Source organism: Taudactylus pleione, unplaced genomic scaffold (assembly GCF_031769625.1).
Source record: "Taudactylus pleione unplaced genomic scaffold, aTauple2 ptg000173l, whole genome shotgun sequence".
Classification (NCBI taxonomy): domain Eukaryota; kingdom Metazoa; phylum Chordata; class Amphibia; order Anura; family Myobatrachidae; genus Taudactylus; species Taudactylus pleione.
In genome coordinates, this window is record NW_028284575.1 from 1,232,851 (window position 1) to 1,252,025 (window position 19,175).

The window sequence follows — 19,175 nt, forward strand, 5'->3', positions numbered from 1 at the left end:
CTTTATGAGGTCACTGCGTCTCTGTCTGCTGGAGTCTGTATAAGTGATGTACAGCAGTGGTGGGTGACAGCGGACCACTGAGCGGAGTGGTCACAGAGGGAGCACAATGCAGTCACACACTATGTCAGTGGTGGGCAAGCTGTGGCCCCCGAGTCCTACAAAGATGACCTATGGCTGGGAGAGGCTGAAGAGCACCATGTGGTTGGATGGAAGGTGATCACATGATTCTCACATCCAATCATGAGGTGCCTGTTTCAGGCAGGAGTGTTCTAATAGTGGGCCGGATTCAGGGATGGACGCTAATGCGATCGCTGCTGCGAAAATATGCTAATCGTTCCAAAGCTTACCTGATCATAAGGTCGCCCACCGCTGCCTTCTCATATGCGTACGCCGTCGCTTACCTGCGTAAATATCCGTCACTTCGAGCAGCCATCTTGGCCTTGCGGCAGGTCTGACCAGCCACAAACACTGATAGGCAGAGGGCTCTCATGCTGCATATGTCCCGTAATATCTCATGCTGTAACCGTAATGGCCATTTATATACCCTAGTAATGCCCAGGAAACGGATGGCAAGAACAGTGACTGGTGATCACATAACACTCACATTTCAGTCAGCATAGTAGCAGTTCCCTGTAATAGTAATGACCAGAAATAAGTCATCAGTAATAGTAGGGGGGGGGGATCTGCACTCACATAGTAGCTTCTGTGGTGTCTCTGGTAGAGATGGTGCCCGGGTGACAGTAATCAGTAATAGGTGGGGGGGGGGGGGTGTCTGCACTCACATAGCAGCTTCTGTGGTGTCTCTGGTAGAGCTGGCGCCCAGGTGACAGTAATGAGGGGGGGATCTGCACTCACATAGCAGCTTCTGTGGGGTGTCTGGTAGAGCTGGTGTTCAGGTGACAGTAATCAGTAATAGGGGGGGGGGGTCTGCACTCACATAGCAGCTTCTGTGGTGTCTCTGGTAGAGATGGTGCCCAGGTGACAGTAATGAGGGGGGGTCTGCACTCACATAGCAGCTTCTGTGGTGTCTCTGGTAGAGATGGTGCCCAGGTGACAGTAATCAGTAATGAGGGGGGTCTGCACTCACATAGCTTCTGTGGTGTCTCTGGTAGAGATGGTGCCCAGGTGACAGTAATAGGGGGGGGGGGGTCTGCACACACATAGCAGCTTCTGTGGTGTCTCTGGTAGAGATGGTGCCCAGGTGACAGTAATCAGTAATAGGGGGGGGGGGGGGTCTGCACTCACATAGCAGCTTCTGTGGTGTCTCTGGTAGTGATGGTGCCCAGAGCGTTGGGTTGCTGGCCTTAATTGATCAGTCAGTGGCCAATGAGAATCATCTAGTCCTTGTTCAACATCATGTAAGACAGAAGGGAAATAGGTGGTGCTACAACCCATCCCATACCTACACAGCTGCCAAGGGGAGGGCTAAACAAGCTCGTGCTGCTCCCCAACACACAGACTGAGTGAGGTGCCATCACACAGTCTACAGTTAGGTCCATAAATATTGGGACATTGTCTGAATTTTCATATTTTGGCCTCTATTCACCACCACAATGGCTTTGAAATGAAACAAACAAGATGTGATTCACCTGCAGACTTTCAGATTTAATTTGAGGGTAATTACATCCAAATCAGGTGAACGGTGTAGGAATTACAACGGTTTCTATATGTGCCTCCCACTTTTTTTTTTTTTTTCATCATTACATTTTTATTGAATATAGTACAAAATTTTTATGGGGTACAGAAAGAGAAAAAAAAAAAAAAAGGGGGGGAACATACATAAAATAAAAGGATGTGGCAGTACACTTGAAGACATCAAACAAACAAGAAAAAAAAAAAAAAACAACAAAAGGAACCAATAAAGGAACCATAGCTGCCTGAACATGTACTTAGATGTGCTAGTCCCGCTCTGGAGTCTCATTTAGATCAAAAGGAGAGGGACCCTGAGGAACCGGAGAGGGTAGGGATAGGGGTGGCGGTCCTCCATTTGTGACATACAGATACCAAGGATACCATTTTACAGTAGGGGATGAAATAGTCATAGAGTGAGGAACCTCCCTCGTCTCCATTTCAAAGTGGGATTGTGTTTTAGTTATGACTTTGGCAAATGGGGGAGGGGAAGGGGATTTCCAACTCTGAGCGATAGTAGCTTTGGCAGAAATCAGAATATGGCCAAGAACATATCGGTCGGATTTGGGTACAGAGATTGGGTACCAGTGGAGAAGGGCGAGGGAAGGATCTGGGATTAAGGTGAGACCCAGGACATCTTTAATAAGATTGAACACTTCCTCCCAAAAGGGGCGTATTACAGGGCAATCCCAGAAGACATGAAAAATAGATCCTTCAGAATGACAGAGACGCCAACAGAACTTTGAGACTGTAGGCCAAATTTTATGCAATCTAGAGGGTGTCAAATATAATCTATTTAAAAGTTTTACATACATCTCAATATGGTTAGTGCATTTAGATATAGAGAAGGTAGAGAAATAGATAGTCTCCCATTGGGAGAAGGTAAAGGTACGTTGAAGATCTGCCTCCCACCGGAGCTGAGCAGGGGACTTAACCGTCGGGGCTATGGGGGAGAGTACGGAATACCAAAAAGATATTGCACCCCTAGAGGAGGGGTTATTAAATTTACTCAGAATTAGATGTGGTGGAGTCTGGAATACGGTAGGGCCGGTGTTCATCAGAGCATACCAATGTGTGAGTTGGAGATAGTAAAACCAGGCTGATGATCCCAATGGGTACTTAATGCACAAATCTGTGTATGATATTAAAGAGGACGGGGAAAGAAAGTCTGCGAAAGACACCATGCCCAAGGACATCCAGTAGGACAAATTGAGATTAGGCAAGATCCTGCTCAGCGCCCGAAGGGAAACATTTCTGGTAGGTAAGGCAAAATCGAAATGGGCCAAGAGACTGTTATCCCAAACTTTTAAAGTGTCCAATATTGTTTTAGGGAATAAAGGGGGTTGTGGTCGCAATCTATAAGGTATCCATAAAAGGTCAGGGAGGGGAAAGTGCCGCAGGAGTGCATGCTCCAGATCAACCCAGGGTTTAACTGCAGGAGGGAGAGACCAGTCACATATTTGAGAAAGAAGGGCCGCTTCATGATATCTAGTCAGGTCAGGGAGATTAAGGCCTCCCTGAGGTTTAGGACGAACCATGCGACTATAAGCCATTTTATGAGCTTTGCCTTTCCAGATATATGAAACCATCAAGCGGCGCATCTGTTGCAGTAGCCTCCCTGGGACATCATATGGAATAGCACGGAATAGGTACATCAGTTTTGGTAAGAGCATCATTTTGAACGCCGCTATACGGCCCAACCAGGAGATCTCGTGGCTCATCCAGGCAGTGGCTAGAGAGGACAATTGCAGCAAAAGGGGAGTATAATTTTCAGTAAAGACACCATCAATAGAGGAAGGTATATTAATTCCCAAATAGGATAGGGAAGACTTTTTCCAAATAAAAGGATAACGACTCTTTAATGATCGTAAATAAGAAGGTGAAATATTAATAGGTAAAGCTTCAGTTTTTGTAACATTCAATTTATAATAGGATGCTGCGCTGTAAGTGTCTAAAATGCCTTGGAGCGATGGCAGCGAAATCTCCAGGTCGGTGACAAACAACAAAACGTCATCTGCAAACAGACATAACTTATGGGAGGTATCATAAACAGAGAGCCCTGGGAACTCAGATGATTGTCGAATCTTTTGCGCAAGAGGTTCTATGGCCAACACGTATATTAGTGGAGAGAGTGGGCACCCCTGTCTTGTGCCGTTAGAGATTGAGAAGGGTGAGGAGAGAAATCCATTACTAAAGACACGAGCAGAGGGATCAGAGTAAAGGGCATTAATGGATCGGAGAATATCGCCCCGAAATCCATACCGATGTAAAACCTGACGCATATAGTCCCAGTGAAGCCGATCAAACGCCTTCTCAGCGTCAAGGGATAAAAGAAGGCATTGTCCCTTATTGAACGATACCCATTCCACTAAATCCAAAACCCTTCGGGTGTTATCAGGAGCCTGGCGCCCATGGACAAACCCAACTTGATCAGGATGTATCAGACGTGGGAGCAGTGGGTTTGCACGATTGGCGATTAATTTAGCAAAAATTTTCACATCCGTATTAAGGAGCGCGATGGGTCTATAATTTTTACTCTCAGAGGGGTCTTTACCAGGCTTCGGGATGGTGACTATTTGAGCTTCTACCATTTCGGGTGGGAAGGATCCAATATCGGAAGCTTCCGTAAATAAATTTAGCAAAATTGGGGAGAGGGCTTCAGTAAATACAGAGTAAAAGGAGTTTGAAAAGCCATCAGGACCAGGGGCTTTGCCCCTGGGTAGTTTCTGAATGACTTCCTGAATTTCCTTCAAGGACCAAGGGGCGTTCAGAGACTCCAGGTCGTCCGCATCCAGGGAGGGAAAAGATAGGTTATCTAAGAAAGAGGATATAACAGTAGCTGAAGGTTGGGGGATTGAGGGATCCTCACGTAGATTATATAATTTTGCATAATCGAAAATAAATTGGCAATGTCAAGAGGATTAAGGCATTTCGCTCCCGAGGGGGTTAATAAACATTTAATTCTATTGCGAGCTTGCTGGCCCCTCAGCTTCCGGGCTAGTAGGCGGGAGGCTTTATTACCGGCCGTATAGAACTTGTGTCGTAAACGTGAAAAAGCCGCCTGCATACGTGAGATAAAGAGCTTTTGGAGTTGCGTTCGCACTTCTTGGAGTTGTTTGCGCAATGCTCTAGTGGGATGATTTTGATTTTGGGACTCTAAGGACCGAAGGGACGTTTCCAGATTATTCTGTAATTCACGAGAGCGAGCCTTAAATTGAGCTCCTTTTTGAATGGAAGTACCACGGAGTACTGCTTTTAAGGCACACCAATGTGTGAAAACAGAAGTATCGGTAGGGGAATTAGTCTGAATATATAATTTAAGAGAATCTGTTAGGGCCTGCCGAGTCTCTGAGTCTTTTAATTGATACTCAGGAAGGCGCCAGGGACGCTTAGAGGAAATGTGTTGGCCTATACTCCAAATCCACAGGACAGGCGCGTGGTCAGACCAAGCAATAGGAGGATTTTAACCTTTTTAGTAGATTGTAAAGTTCGTTTATCCAGAAGGACTAAATCGATTTTGGAGTAACTATTGTGGACCGAAGAGTAAAAGGTATAATCCCTCTCATCAGGTAGATAAGTACGCCAAGCGTCATACAAATCATATTCCGCCAATAATTTCTTAAAGGCCAGCGATGGGCCCGTTACACGAGGGGAAGAGGAATGTCCCTGCGGCGAGGACCTGTCTAGTTTAGGATCGAGGACTAAATTAAAGTCGCCCAGCAAAATGAGAGCACCTTGTCTAACTTTAGATATTTCCTCAAAGGTGTCTCGTAAAAAGGGAACCTGTCGGGAATTGGGGGCATATAAAGATACTAAAGTAACTAAAGTCTCCTCAACTTTCCCAATGAGAATAAGAAACCTGCCATTCCCATCTTCCACTTTCCTATGTAATTCAAATGGAGTGTTAACATGGAACAGTATAGCAACTCCATTACGTTTGAGAGGGCTTTTAGCAGTATAACATACAGGGTATCTATGATCCTTAAATACGGGGGGGGCTGAGGATGAGAAGTGTGTCTCCTGGAGAGCTACAATATTAGCCTTATGATGATGAAAAGTAGAAAGAGCCAAGCGTCTCTTTTGTGGGGAATTAAGCCCCTTGACATTTAGCGAAAGAACCTTAACCATTGGGACATTGAAAACAGTGCATAATGTAAGCTCCTCCAAGTATACATGTCAGACAGCAGCAAAACAAAAAAGAAAAGTTACAGATGTACATAAAAAAAAAAAAGAAGGAGAAAAATAAAAAACAAAGGTAAAAAAGAAAAATAGAGAACCCAAAAGGCCCGGTATATCGGGCCACAGTAGTTGCCGTGAGAAAACAATACGGCAACATGGTTAACATGTGGGGCGGGTCGTGACAATACCCATCCCTGAGACCTATTATGAGACATAATATAAACATATAATGATATAACATATTTACCTACCCCTCTCCACCCTAACAACAGGGAGATAATCCCAATACATACTGTGATGGAAAAGAGGATAGGAGGAGGGGAAAGGGATTATTGTAGTCAAACAGTAAACCACTTATTGTAAACAAAACAATACACAGAAGTTGTAAATAAACAACAGACCTTTACACCAGTAAGTTCTTATGAAACGACATAACATGAAACGACTGCAAAACGAGTTCTGACGTTGGGAAAAAAGAAAAATGGAAGGGATTTCAGAAAAGGCAGCAAAAATCGGCTTCATCCCAATCGAGACCACTCCGATTGGATAGGGAGAGCTTGTGAAGGTGTAGGGATCGAGACCGGAATCTCCCATTCTGCTAGTAATTTAACGCCAGCTTCCGGGAAAGAGATTACAAATGTTGAGCCATCTTTTCGTACTAGGAGCTTCACCGGGAACCCCCATCTATACTGGATGTCGTTATCCCGAAGCGCCTTCGTAAGAGGTTGGAATGTCCTCCGTGTATTTATAGTATGAATCGAGAAATCAGGAAACAACTGTAGGTTATTAAGGACTTCCACATCTGTCGAATCACGTGCCGCCCTGAGTATCTCTTCTTTGATGTGAAAGAAGTGAAGTCGCAGGAGAACGTCTCTGGGAGAACCTGCTGGAGCTGAGCGGGGCTTAGGTAGGCGATGAATGCGGTCGATCAATAAGTCCCGAACTTCTACAGATGGCAATAGCTTCTGAAAGATATTTAAAGCAAAGGACTGGAGTTCTGAATTTGATACCGATTCCGGGACGCCTCTAATTTTAACGTTGTTCCTCCGGGATCTATCTTCTAAATCTGCCAATTTGTTTTTGACCGCCGTCAACTCCGTAAGGACCGAATTGTGAGAGGTTAGAAGGTCATTATGCGAGGAGACTAGTTCTTGCATCTTAGTCTCCAAGTTATTCGTGCGGTCTCCAATACCTGTCACTTCAGTAGTGAGTTGCTTAATAGACACTTGAAAGTCAGAGGTAAGGTCCGTGCGGAATGCCTGAAGCATTTGGTGAAGAGTGCGGACAGTAAGCGGAGCATAAGCAGAAATATCAAGGTTGACGTCAGGGACAGGAGAAGGAACAGCCTTAGTTGTCAGCGGAGATTTCCCAGTAGAGGAAGAATCGGTGGTTCTCTGTGCTACAAATTTAATAGGAGGCGCGAGAGTAGACAACTTGCCTCTTTTGTTGGGCATACTGGCGTCTTCGTATAGCAAATATGAGAAGATAGATGGTTACTGTTACTAACAGTGTAGTATTAGGTAAATATGGGCTGTGGAGGTCTCATAGGGATGAGAAAGTAAATCACTGAAAAAACATGACAGCAATGTATGCTATTATCCTGGTATGAGGAAGATATAGAGGAATGCAATGTTCATCCAATAGGGGGATTGTAGTATTGGAATGGATAGGGCATACAGAAAGTTGATAAGTGCAGAACCAGCAAGAAGCAAGTATGTTATGGGCATGTAGCCCTGATCCAAAATGGCGCCCTCGGCCTCCTCAGAGGCGTCTAATGGAGTCTGGTTATCAGCAGCCCTGGGAGAGGAGAGAACCGGCACAGCTGAGGAAAGCAAGGGCCAGGGGACGCACTCACCGCGACCAGGAGCGCCGGGCAGCGCCCGTTACAGCAGCGCCACGCGGGACCCCGCCGGAGCTCCAGGCCACGATCCGCGGCACCCGGATGGTAAGTAGATCCACTCAGAGGAATAAGGTCGGCCGGCAGGGGGACAGCGGCTAGTAGAAGGCGACCCGGCATCCACGGCAGCCGCAGGGCAGCTCCGTGTGGAGTTTCGTCAAGCCGCGCGGCACTCCACGATCCGCCGCGGGCAGATGACCCAAAATTTAGGCCGCGGCTTCTGGCGCGAGAAGGCCTCTGGTCTCCCGCCTCCGCACCAACGATTCCGGGAAGGCTAATTTCACTTCCCCTGCACCTAGCTCCACCACAGCCAGTATGTGGGGAAAAAAAAAAGTCCCTTTATATGCTGAGGAAGGGGTTTACAGGCTTCCTCGGACGGAGCTCCCGTACAGTGCTGCCACTCAGGTCTGCAGTCAGGCCACACCCCCCGTGCCTCCCACTTTTTAAGGGGCCAGAAGTAATGGGACTATCAACTCAAAAGCTATTTCATGGACAGGTGTGGGGTATTCCCTCGTTATTTCATTATCAATTAAGCAGGTAAAAGGTCTGGAGTTGATTCTAGGTGTGACATTTGCATTTGGAATCAGTTACTGTCGACTCTCAATATGAGATCCAAAGAGCTGTCACTATCAATGAAGCAAGCCATCATTAGGCTGAAAAATCAAAACAAACCCATTAGAGAGATAGCAAAAACATTAGGTGTGGCCAAATCAACTGTTTGGAACATTCTCAAAAAGAAAGAACGCACTGGAGAGCTCAGCAACACCAAAAGACCTGGAAGACCACGGAAAACAACTGTGGTGGATGACAGAAGAATTATTTCCCTGGTGAAGAAAAACCCCTTCACAACAGTTGGCCAAATCAAGAACACTCTCCAGGAGGTAGGTGTATATGTGTCAAAGTCAACAATCAAGAGAAGACTTCACAAGAGTGAATATAGAGGGTTCACCACAAGATGTAAACCATTGGTGGGCCACAAAAACAGGAAGACCAGATTAGAGTTTGCCAAACAACATCTAAAAAAGCAATTACAGTTCTGAAACATCCTATGGACAGATGAGACAAAGATCAACTTGCACCAGAGTGATGGGAAGAGAAGAGTATGGAGAAGGAAAGGAACTGCTCATCATCCAAAACATACCACCTCATCAGTGAAGCGTGGTGGTAGTGTCATGGCGTGGGCATGTATGGCTGCCAATGGAACTGGTTTCCTTGTATTTATTGATGATGTGACTGCTGACAAAAGCAGCAGAATGAATTCTGAAGTGTTTCGGGCAATATTATATACTCATATTCAGTCAAATGCTTCAGAACTCATTGGCCGGCGCTTCACAGTGCAGATGGACAATAACCTGAAGCATACTGCAAAAGCAACCAAAAAGTTTTTTAAGGCTAAAAAGTGGGATGTTATGCAATGGCCAAGTCAATCCCCTGACCTGAATCCGATTGAGCATGCATTTCACTTGATGAAGACAAAACTGAAGGGAAAATGCCCCAAGAACAAGCAGGAACTGAAGACATTTGCAGTAGAGGCCTGGCAGAGCATCACCAGGGATGAAACCCAGCGTCTGGTGATGTCTATGTGTTCCAGACTTCAGGCTGTAATTGCCTGCAAAGGATTTGCAACAAAGTATTAAAAAGTGAAAGTTAGATTTAGGATTGTTTAGTTTGTCCCATTACTTTTGGCCCCTTAAAAAGTGGGAGGCACATATAGAAACCATTGTAATTCCTACACCGTTCACCTGATTTGGATGTAATTACCCTCAAATTAAATCTGAAAGTCTGCAGTTAAAGCACATCTTGTTTGTTTCATTTCAAAGCCATTGTGGTGGTGAATAGAGGCCAAAATATGAAAATCCTGTCAATGTCCCAATATTTATGCACCTGACTGTATATAGCAGGTTTGTCCAGTGGTTCCCAAACCCAGTCCTTCTGGCACTCTAACAGCCTAAGTTTTAAGGATATCCATGGTTGAGCACACGTTAAATCAAATTGCTGAGGTACTAATTAAGTCACCTGTGCTCGCATGGATAGACTTAGAACCTAGACTATTATGGTGCCTTGAGTACCGAGTTTGGGAACCTCTGGGTTAAGTACCCAACACCCGGAGCAATATAGCAGGCGATACGATGGATTGGAACGATATCGCCGCTATATCGTTCCGTTTGTGGGTATGATATCGGCAAGTGCACGCTCCCGTGGGGTTGTCCGTCGCTCCCCCAGATCTATGTCTGCACGAGAATGCAGATTGGATGATGAAGTCAGAATGAGTGCAGTCACACAGTCTATGTAGCAGGTTATGGAGCATACACACGGTCAGATTTGTCAGATGAACGATTTTACCAAAGATTTGAACAATTTTTGACAGCATTAAAATGAATGGAATCGTCCAAGTCTGACTGCAAACACATCAGATGTCAGATATCGTTATCTGACCATTGGGAACGCGCATCGTCCATCGTTCAGGCATGTCAGATTTTCCTTCAGATCTGAACGATTGTTTAAATTGTTATCGTTCAGATCTGAAGAAAAATCTGACCGTGTGTATGCACCATTAGTCTGCGATTGCAGTGCAGTCACACAGTCTGTGTAGCAGGTTAGTCTGCGATTGCAGTACAGTCACACAGTCTGTGTAGCAGGTTAGTCTGCGATTGCAGGGCAGTCACACAGTCTGTGTAGCAGGTTAGTCTGCGATTGCAGTGCAGTCACACAGTCTTTGTAGCAGGTTAGTCTGCGATTGCAGGGCAGTCACACAGTCTTTGTAGCAGGTTAGTCTGCGATTGCAGGGCAGTCACACAGTCTGTGTAGCAGGTTAGTCTGCGATTGCAGTACAGTCACACAGTCTGTGTAGCAGGTTAGTCTGCGATTGCAGGGCAGTCACACAGTCTGTGTAGCAGGTTAGTCTGCGATTGCAGTGCAGTCACACAGTCTTTGTAGCAGGTTAGTCTGCGATTGCAGGGCAGTCACACAGTCTTTGTAGCAGGTTAGTCTGCGATTGCAGGGCAGTCACACAGTCTTTGTAGCAGGTTAATCTGCGATTGCAGGGCAGTCACACAGTCTATGTAGCAGGTTAATCTGCGATTGCAGTACAGTCACAGTCTGTGTAGCAGGTTAATCTGCGATTGCAGTGCAGTCACACAGTCTATGTAGCAGGTTAATCTGCGATTGCAGTACAGTCACAGTCTGTGTAGCAGGTTAATCTGCGATTGCAGGGCAGTCACAGTCTGTGTAGCAGGTTAGTCTGCGATTGCAGGGCAGTCACACAGTCTATGTAGCAGGTTAATCTGCGATTGCAGTGCAGTCACACAGTCTATGTAGCAGGTTAATCTGCGATTGCAGTGCAGTCACACAGTCTATGTAGCAGGTTAATCTGCGATTGCAGTGCAGTCACACAGTCTATGTAGCAGGTTAGTCTGTGATTGCAGTACAGTCACACAGTCTATGTAGCAGGTTAATCTGCGATTGCAGTACAGTCACAGTCTGTGTAGCAGGTTAATCTGCGATTGCAGGGCAGTCACAGTCTGTGTAGCAGGTTAGTCTGCGATTGCAGGGCAGTCACACAGTCTATGTAGCAGGTTAATCTGCGATTGCAGTGCAGTCACACAGTCTATGTAGCAGGTTAATCTGCGATTGCAGTGCAGTCACACAGTCTATGTAGCAGGTTAATCTGCGATTGCAGTGCAGTCACACAGTCTATGTAGCAGGTTAGTCTGTGATTGCAGTACAGTCACACAGTCTATGTAGCAGGTTAATCTGCGATTGCAGGGCAGTCTCACAGTCTGTGTAGCAGGTTAGTCTGCGATTGCAGGGCAGTCACACAGTCTTTGTAGCAGGTTAGTCTGCGATTGCAGTGCAGTCACACAGTCTATGTAGCAGGTTAGTCTGTGATTACAGTGCACTCACTCTACTATCACCCTCCAATTACAGACTGTGCTACACGCACTGACCTCATTCAGTCCATGTTCGTCTCTAATGGGATGGGGTCAGCCTACATCCTTTTTTATCACCTAAGGTCCCACTTATTGAATTTATTTCTGCGCTGTTTGATCTCTCACTAAGTATCGACGTATATATAAGTATATTTCTGCATAGAAATATTTTCAGAACACTTAAGAAAATAAACAGCAAAACATAAATCTGGGGTAAATACACTTTATTAAGGCACAGATACAGATCTTACAATCGTACGGTCAGGTATAGGCACAAGGTGTAGTAGATAGCATTGTGCTTTGCGGTATATAGAATACAGAACTCCGTAGACAAATATAATAAGAATCTTTGCCTTTTCTGCACTTACATCAACTCACTAATACAAATGACACTTGAACGTTGCTGTGAGACAGGGTGATTGTTCCCTTGGTCCAGGCACATAAGGATTACAATACATCTCAATCACCTTCATTACACAAAGCCGATTACCCCTGTGGATTGTCTCTGTGAGCCCTGCAGCCAGACTCTTATCCAACCCAGGGATAACAGCAAGAGACACTTAACATGAGAACTGTGCATATGTTATACTGACACCTCAGCCTAGATTTAAGGGAGGGTGGAGCTGCCATTGTCATCATTATCACTTTTCTCCCTGGGTGGCTGCATGGTGACAGGTGGCTGGGTCATCTAATTAGCCACTGGTACCTGTATCACTAGGTGTTTGTGGTATTCAGAGCTTGTAATATGACCCTGTCCTGCTGTGCGAGATGCTCTATATCAGGGATGGGGAACCTCCTGCCCGGGGTCCATATCAGGCCCTCGGAATCATTTTGGTCTGGCCCTCTCAGCTTTTTTTCTGCTGTCCTAATCTGGCTAGCATGGTGTCCAGAATGCCCTGCAGCCAGAATCTGTGCAGCAGTGCTGCCCGGAGCGTCCTTAGGATGCTTCAGACGGTCACACCGCTGCCCTCACAGCTCCCTGGAGCATCCTCGGGATGCTCCTGGCATTGCTGTAATCACTGGAAATCGTGGCCCTACCCCCGTGTGATATCACACGGAGGGGTGGGCCTGCACCGGACTTGCGAATAATGTTATATATCTCAAAATGGCCCTCGGCAGAAAAAAGGTTCCCCACCCCTGCTCTAGATCCTTTCACTAATAATTTTACTGACTGATGCAGAGATTTCCATTTTATAAACACTGATTACGGGGACACCCCCTAATAGTAAACGGGTGTAGAACACACACAATATGTAAAAAGAAATAGTTTCCCAGATGTTGCCCTTTACCTGTACAGTAATTAAGCGCTTCAGTCTTCCAGTGACCTTGATTATATTAATTTATATCTATAAAGTGCCACGAAGTGTACTCAGCGCTGTACAGGGTAAACAAACATTTCACAGTACCAAGCATTACAAAAACAGCAACGACTGGGAGAAGAATAGCAATTCAAGAGGAGGTTGGTACGCTTTTATGGGCGCATTGAAAGCTGGCGAGAGTTGCAAGGGCACAAGTACCAGAGAATGAGGGTAACCACAAGAAAAAACAGGGCCCTTCTCTGTGTGTTTGAAAGAGGGTTCTGTTACTAAGGCTAATTCCACGCTGTGCTGTAAATAAAAGTACAGTTACAACCCAGACTGTAATATAACATAGTGATGACCACTTTGGCTAATCTATTAGTATGTAATACATAGCAGCAGCGAGGACAGCTCACCGAATCTCAGCTGGAAGAGAATCCGTCAGCAGAGGCAGCCACTTCCTGAGGAACGGATGGCATCGCTGGGGTATGACAAACGCTGGTTCTGCCGGTGTCTGGTTAACAAGGCGATCTAAAGCTGCATACACACACAACGATTTTTTGAACGATTATCGTTAAATCGTTCACTTTCTGAGTCAAATGATGAACGATCATCGTTCATGCATGTTCACGTTTGTAGTTCAGTCAGACTTGTCAACTGAACGATTTTCATTAAGGGAATATGCAAAAATCGTTCTTTACACTTTAAAAAAATCTGACAGAAAATCGTTCATAAAAATCGTTGGTAACAAAATCGTTGTGTGTGTATGCAGCTTAAGACTTTCATACGGGATGTACTCAGGAAGCCGACGGTCTAAATACCGACCGCTGGCTTCCCAACTGTCAAATCCCGGCAAGGTACAAATGACAGGCATCGAAATCCTGACGCCTGTCATTAGACCTACGCCGGGAGCCCGATGCCCGGCATACCGAACGATGGTAAGCTGGGCGCGGACAGAGGGGAGGGTTAGGTATTAGAGCTTCTGGGGGGACATGGGGTTAGGCAATCCCCCCCCCTGTGAGGGATAGGTTTAGGCTGGGGGAAGGGGGAAATGGGGTTAGGCACTTAGAGAGGGGTTAGGTACTTGGGGGGGGGGGAGGTTAGAGGTAGGGGGCAAAATAGGGTTAGTTATACATACCTAATTAGCGATCAGTATCTTCACCTCTGCCAGGCTTCCGCTGTCGGGATTTGAACCGCCAGACCACTTTCATACAGAAAGAATTATTAGAAGACTTGTTACGTGTGAGATCTGGCGCTCTCCTGTATACATACTCCTTGACTGCGGAGGCACATAGGTAAAGGCCGTCACAACATACATGAGACCGAATGACCGCTTTCTACATGCTGATTCTATTCACAGAGGAGGAAACCTCTATCCTGGTACACATATATCACAGCAGTACTTGATATGCAGAGATATTATTTTGGATAAGGCATTGTATTTCGGCACATATGGTAAAAAGCTTCTATAAATTGGTCTACAAGAACATGGTGGAGGCAGTCTGTTGAATCATCCAGCTGTACGTTATCCAGGAGCGGAGTCGTTGATTTAAGTGCTCCAAAGGGCGTTTTGGTCATTCAAACAATGCTGGACGATTCTCGCGATTCCTTGCTGGGAAGCCGGCTGGTAACGTTTCTACACTTGTCCTTCTTCTCCCACCCTCTGCGGATCTTCTGTAGTTTCGTGTTAATACACGGGAGAAGGAAGACGATTCTCGCCATTATAATGATGAAAGGCACCACCAGCGTGAGGGTGAAGGTGGGCGGCAGGTAAAACTTATAGTTGACTCCTTCAAACGCTCGTCCCCACCCAAACGTCAGAGTGTGGAGGGTGCTGATCACCAGGGCGGCAAATCCCAGCGTAGACTGCAAATAAAAAGAACAGATTTAAGGCTCAGAAAAATAGATAGAGACTTTCACTGTCAGCATTAAAGCAACTTCCTTTACTGTCTTCATTAAGCGGCAGAAATCTCTGATAAAATACAGATTGATGCAGAAATAAAATAAAGCAGCGGGTCCCCTGGCGACCAGCAAAGCCAGGAATTAAGCGGTAACAGGTTTTACATGGTTTGGCTTCTCTGTAGCCTTGGGACGAGTAAAACGCTAATTGGAGAAGAACTGAAGAAGAGTCGTTATCAGAACTATGAAACACAGCTCAGGACACATTATAAATTCTCCTTTAGTTTTCTATAACTTCTGCATATGGAACAAAGGGGGGTGTAAGTCACATCCATCTCTAGTGCCCTCGGCCAGCGTCACACTACAGACGGAGGGGAGGTGGGTAGTACTTTACACAACCAGCCAACTCTCCGATCCCAGATCTCAGCTTTGCATCCAGTTATACCTACTGCACCTTGATGACGAGGCTTCCTGAACAATACCCACTAAGCATCCGCTACAAATTGGTTTGTTGGGTGACATCTACACTAGTATTTTATAGCAGAGGCACTGCCACAAGATTTCCTTCATGGACAGACTACTCCAGAATCACATCGCTTTCGATAACCCCGCACGGTGATCCCCTTTTAGTCTCATCTGGGGAGTGTTCCATAAAAATAAAATATGATTTGCGAGCGAGACAGACTGGCAAAACGCGTCGTATGCAGCCAATCACGCACGGCCATCCAGCTCTCATTTCTGTTATTACTACATTTTTATTCAACTATACGTTTTTGCTTTTAAGCACTTGTTTTGATGCAGCTCCCTTTTTGGAGAACCTGTCAGACAACACTAAAGAGGATCTTAACACAGGGCAAGGGCTCCGCCAAAAAAATATTTAATTTCTTCAGAGTCCATAGGGGGTCCACAGGGTTGACCTTGGGGTTATAGGTTGGGAACCAGATCCGGGCACCACGCAGTTAAGCTTTTAGCTCCCAGGATGCACTGGATCCACTCTCCCTATAATCCCGCCCCCAAGCCAGAGGCACCTCAGTTTGCATAGGTGTCCGGCCGGAGTCGGATCACCGTTAGCGCAGGGGGGGCTGATTAGCAGCCCCTAAGTTTAATGTAGGAGTTTTAATTTAATTTAATTTTTAGAACTCTTCAGAGCGGCAGCGTCGGACTGTCCATTGGACGTCCTAGCTGCCGCTCCTCCACCCCAACAACGCCGCGACACCAGTACAGATCTGGGGATCGCGGCGGGACCTCAGAGTCTACTAGCCGGGCTCTGGGGGAATCCCAAGGCTGCAGCCGGATCGACGGGGATCAGGTAAGTCGCGGGTCACCGCGTGTGTAACATGCAGCCTCCGGTCTCTGGGGACAGACCGGAGGCGCGAGCGGTGGCGGCGGCGGGCTCCCCCTCTGTAGAGGCAAACCCCGTGTGACCGCTAGACCACCAGCAACTTGAAGTTCGGCAGCGGGAGCCGGCGTCCCGGGGGTTAATTGCTAGCCAGGGGAGGCAGCCCCCCCTCAGCTGCGCCTTTCCTGTGTGTGGTCTGGCGTCCCTGAGCTGCATTCCTCCGCGGGCCACGCTTCCGCTGAGGTCTCCAGGCGGCCATTTTCTCTATGGTGCAGCAGCAGAACTCCTAGGATAACAGTGAGCCCAGTCCCCCTGCCTACCTGGACATTTGGGTGAGTGTACACAGCACTATAGCCTTCCCAGACACTGAATCTGGGCAGTTGAATGTAGCGACAGTTGCAGTATATTGTATGTAATGTTTATGTATGTATGTATGTGTATATATATATATGTCTGCATTGTATGGGACTTATGCTAGTGCTGACTGTCTGCTTTTTCTATCACCTGTCAGTATATATCTATTCCTTTTCTTTACAATCTGCCCTAATACAGGTGTACTTATGGTGGTTCTGAGAACTCACATGCATATACTTGTCAATATTTGTGAGGTTTGTCACATACTGTTGCGTGCTGCACGTTGCCATATTTTAGATGGAATTGTGTGTTGCATACACTGATAATAGGTCCCTGCAGCTAATCTTAGCGTCAGTCAGGACCAGTATAGCGCTGCTTGGTATTTCCACGTGGCTGGTCAGTCAGATAGGTCTGACCAGGAAATAGAGCATGATACTGCACCCATTTTTTTTGCTATCCTGTGAGTCATAGACTGCAGGTGTGAGTACGGAGGATTTTACTCGGGATGGGTTGTGTGTAAAGTGCCATCAGGCACCGGGCCCCTTAACGCACCCCCCCTTGGGCGGTTTGTTTTCTCAAGATCCAGGCCTCCATTGCGGATCGCCTGGTGGCCCCCATAGTTGTAACCCACTTGGGGTTACCTCAACATGCTACCCTTCCCTCTCAGGGTATCTTGCAGTTTACCCCTCTTGACACAGACTATCACTCCCTACCGGGGTTTTTCAAATTCCCTCAGGTTCCACAGCAGTATGTCATTTCCCTTGCAGGGATTACCACGACAGCCACCCTGGGTGGTCGTCGTTTCTAAGGAATACAAGATGACGTAGTAAAAACCCTGTGGTTATGATGTTTCGGACTCCTATCCCTTTCACACGAGGGGTGAGCCTAAAACAAGTATTATTATCCCTACTTGGGTGAGGGCGGTCGAGCCATCCTAGTTATAGAGGATGTCGAACCGGCACCTAAATCAAATCACCCTCAGTTTAAGCATTAAAGTGTCTTTGGCTGTTTTTCCCCCTCTCTGACCAGTGGGTGGATCACATGGCGGGGGTCTGGCGATCACCGGTTGGAAGGTATCCCCATTGCCTGAGGGTCATTGCAAGTCATAAGAATCACCTCATAGGGTGGATTCTCGTATTACTCGGCTGCTTAAAACCGCTGCTACGCCTCCTATCCCTGCTCTGACGGATACGTAGGTGGTAACTTTGCCTGAAATCAATATACTTGATTTCAGGGGCTGTTGCCTGTCCAACCATAGCTATCGCATGGGTGGCTGATGCTATTGAGTGCTGGGCTGATGCATTTGTAGAGCTTTTTCCCTCAAACACTTCTGGCGATTAGATGTCTTTTGTTGCTCACATAAAAACTGCAGTTTCATATGTTGGAGTAACACCATTGGATGCCAGTCTCCTAACCTTCAGGGTTTCGGCTGCGTCTGTATCTGCCGCCATACCTTATGGCTGCGCTCAGGGACGGCAGAAGTGGACTCCAAGATAGACCTTAAAAAGGGATACCCTATCTTGGGGAGATCTTGTTTGGTCCTGGCCTTGACAAGATTGTAGCACAGTATCACGAACGGCAAATTTCCGCCTTCAGCTACTCCCACTACAAGGCCTCAGACTAAATCTGTTTAGTCTTTTTGTCTTCAGGGACAGCCTAAAGGCCGGTCTTTTCCTAGGTTGTCGGCCTCCATGAGGGCCGCCATACCCGGTACCGAGCAGACCTGGACATCCAGACGCCCTGCTCCTAAACCTAAGGATGAACCTTCAGCCTGATGGGATAGGTCTTCATCTGGGGGATCCCAGAGTGACATACCGACTTTTTTTCAGTTCACCCAGTGCTGGTGTCAAGTCACCATGGATGCTTGGGTAAGAGTTGACCTCTCTCACGGGTACGCCCTCTGATTTATCAGACGGCCTCCCCACATGTTTTGCTACACAGGCCCTTCTTCGGATCCGAACAAGACCTTACAGATCCAGAAAGCTATACAGTTCTTGCGGTGAGCAGGCGTGTTTATGCCAACCCCACTAACTCAGCAAGGCACTGGTTATTCAACTTTCTTTCTGGTGCAGAGGCAGAATGGTCCTCATTGGCCTATCCTCTATCTCAAATCCCTAAACCAGTTCCTATAACGTGCCTAGGCTCAGGAGGAAACCCCTACGCTTCATCATCCGAGTTTTGGAACCTGGGGACTTTCTGGTATCGCTGAATGTTCAGGACGCGTACCTATAGAGCCCTCTCATCAGCGTTAGCTCAGGTTGGCTGTGCCACAGCAACACTTCCAATTTTCGGGCTCTGCCCTTTGGACTGTCCACAGCCCCACCAGGGTTTACCAGATTTGTGGCTTTCATAACAGCCCACCGGTTCAGGGTATTTGACTGCTCCTGTATCTGGACGGCATCCTGCTCTTGGCAGGATCACCAAGGTACTTTAAAGTCGTTTCAAGTTAACCATTGCTTTCCTTCACAAGCACAAATGGTTAATCAACTGGGAAAAAGTCCTCCCTGATTCCCTGACAAGGTATGATTCATCTGGGAGCCCTGCTGTATTCTCAGAATCTGAAAATTCTTCGGACGTAAGACAAGATCTCCACTCTTCAACTACGAGTGCACGGATGTCTAAACAGTTGACAAGTGTCATTACACTCTGTA

General features: G+C 46.7%; 1 protein-coding gene across 5 annotated transcripts in view; it reads right to left on the minus strand.

Annotated features, from left to right (window-relative positions):
• Nucleotides 1-11,848: 11,848 nt before the first annotated feature.
• The window catches only part of STEAP3 (STEAP3 metalloreductase), a 29,722-nt gene continuing 22,395 nt past the window's right edge, over nucleotides 11,849-19,175 (minus strand). For all 5 annotated transcript variants that reach the window (XM_088475486.1, XM_088475489.1, XM_088475487.1 and 2 more), the window contains exon 5: nucleotides 11,849-14,798. In XM_088475486.1, the coding sequence (XP_088331612.1) occupies nucleotides 14,511-14,798 (288 nt within the window). In that variant the 3' untranslated portion in view covers nucleotides 11,849-14,510. The remainder of the gene's footprint in view (nucleotides 14,799-19,175) is intronic.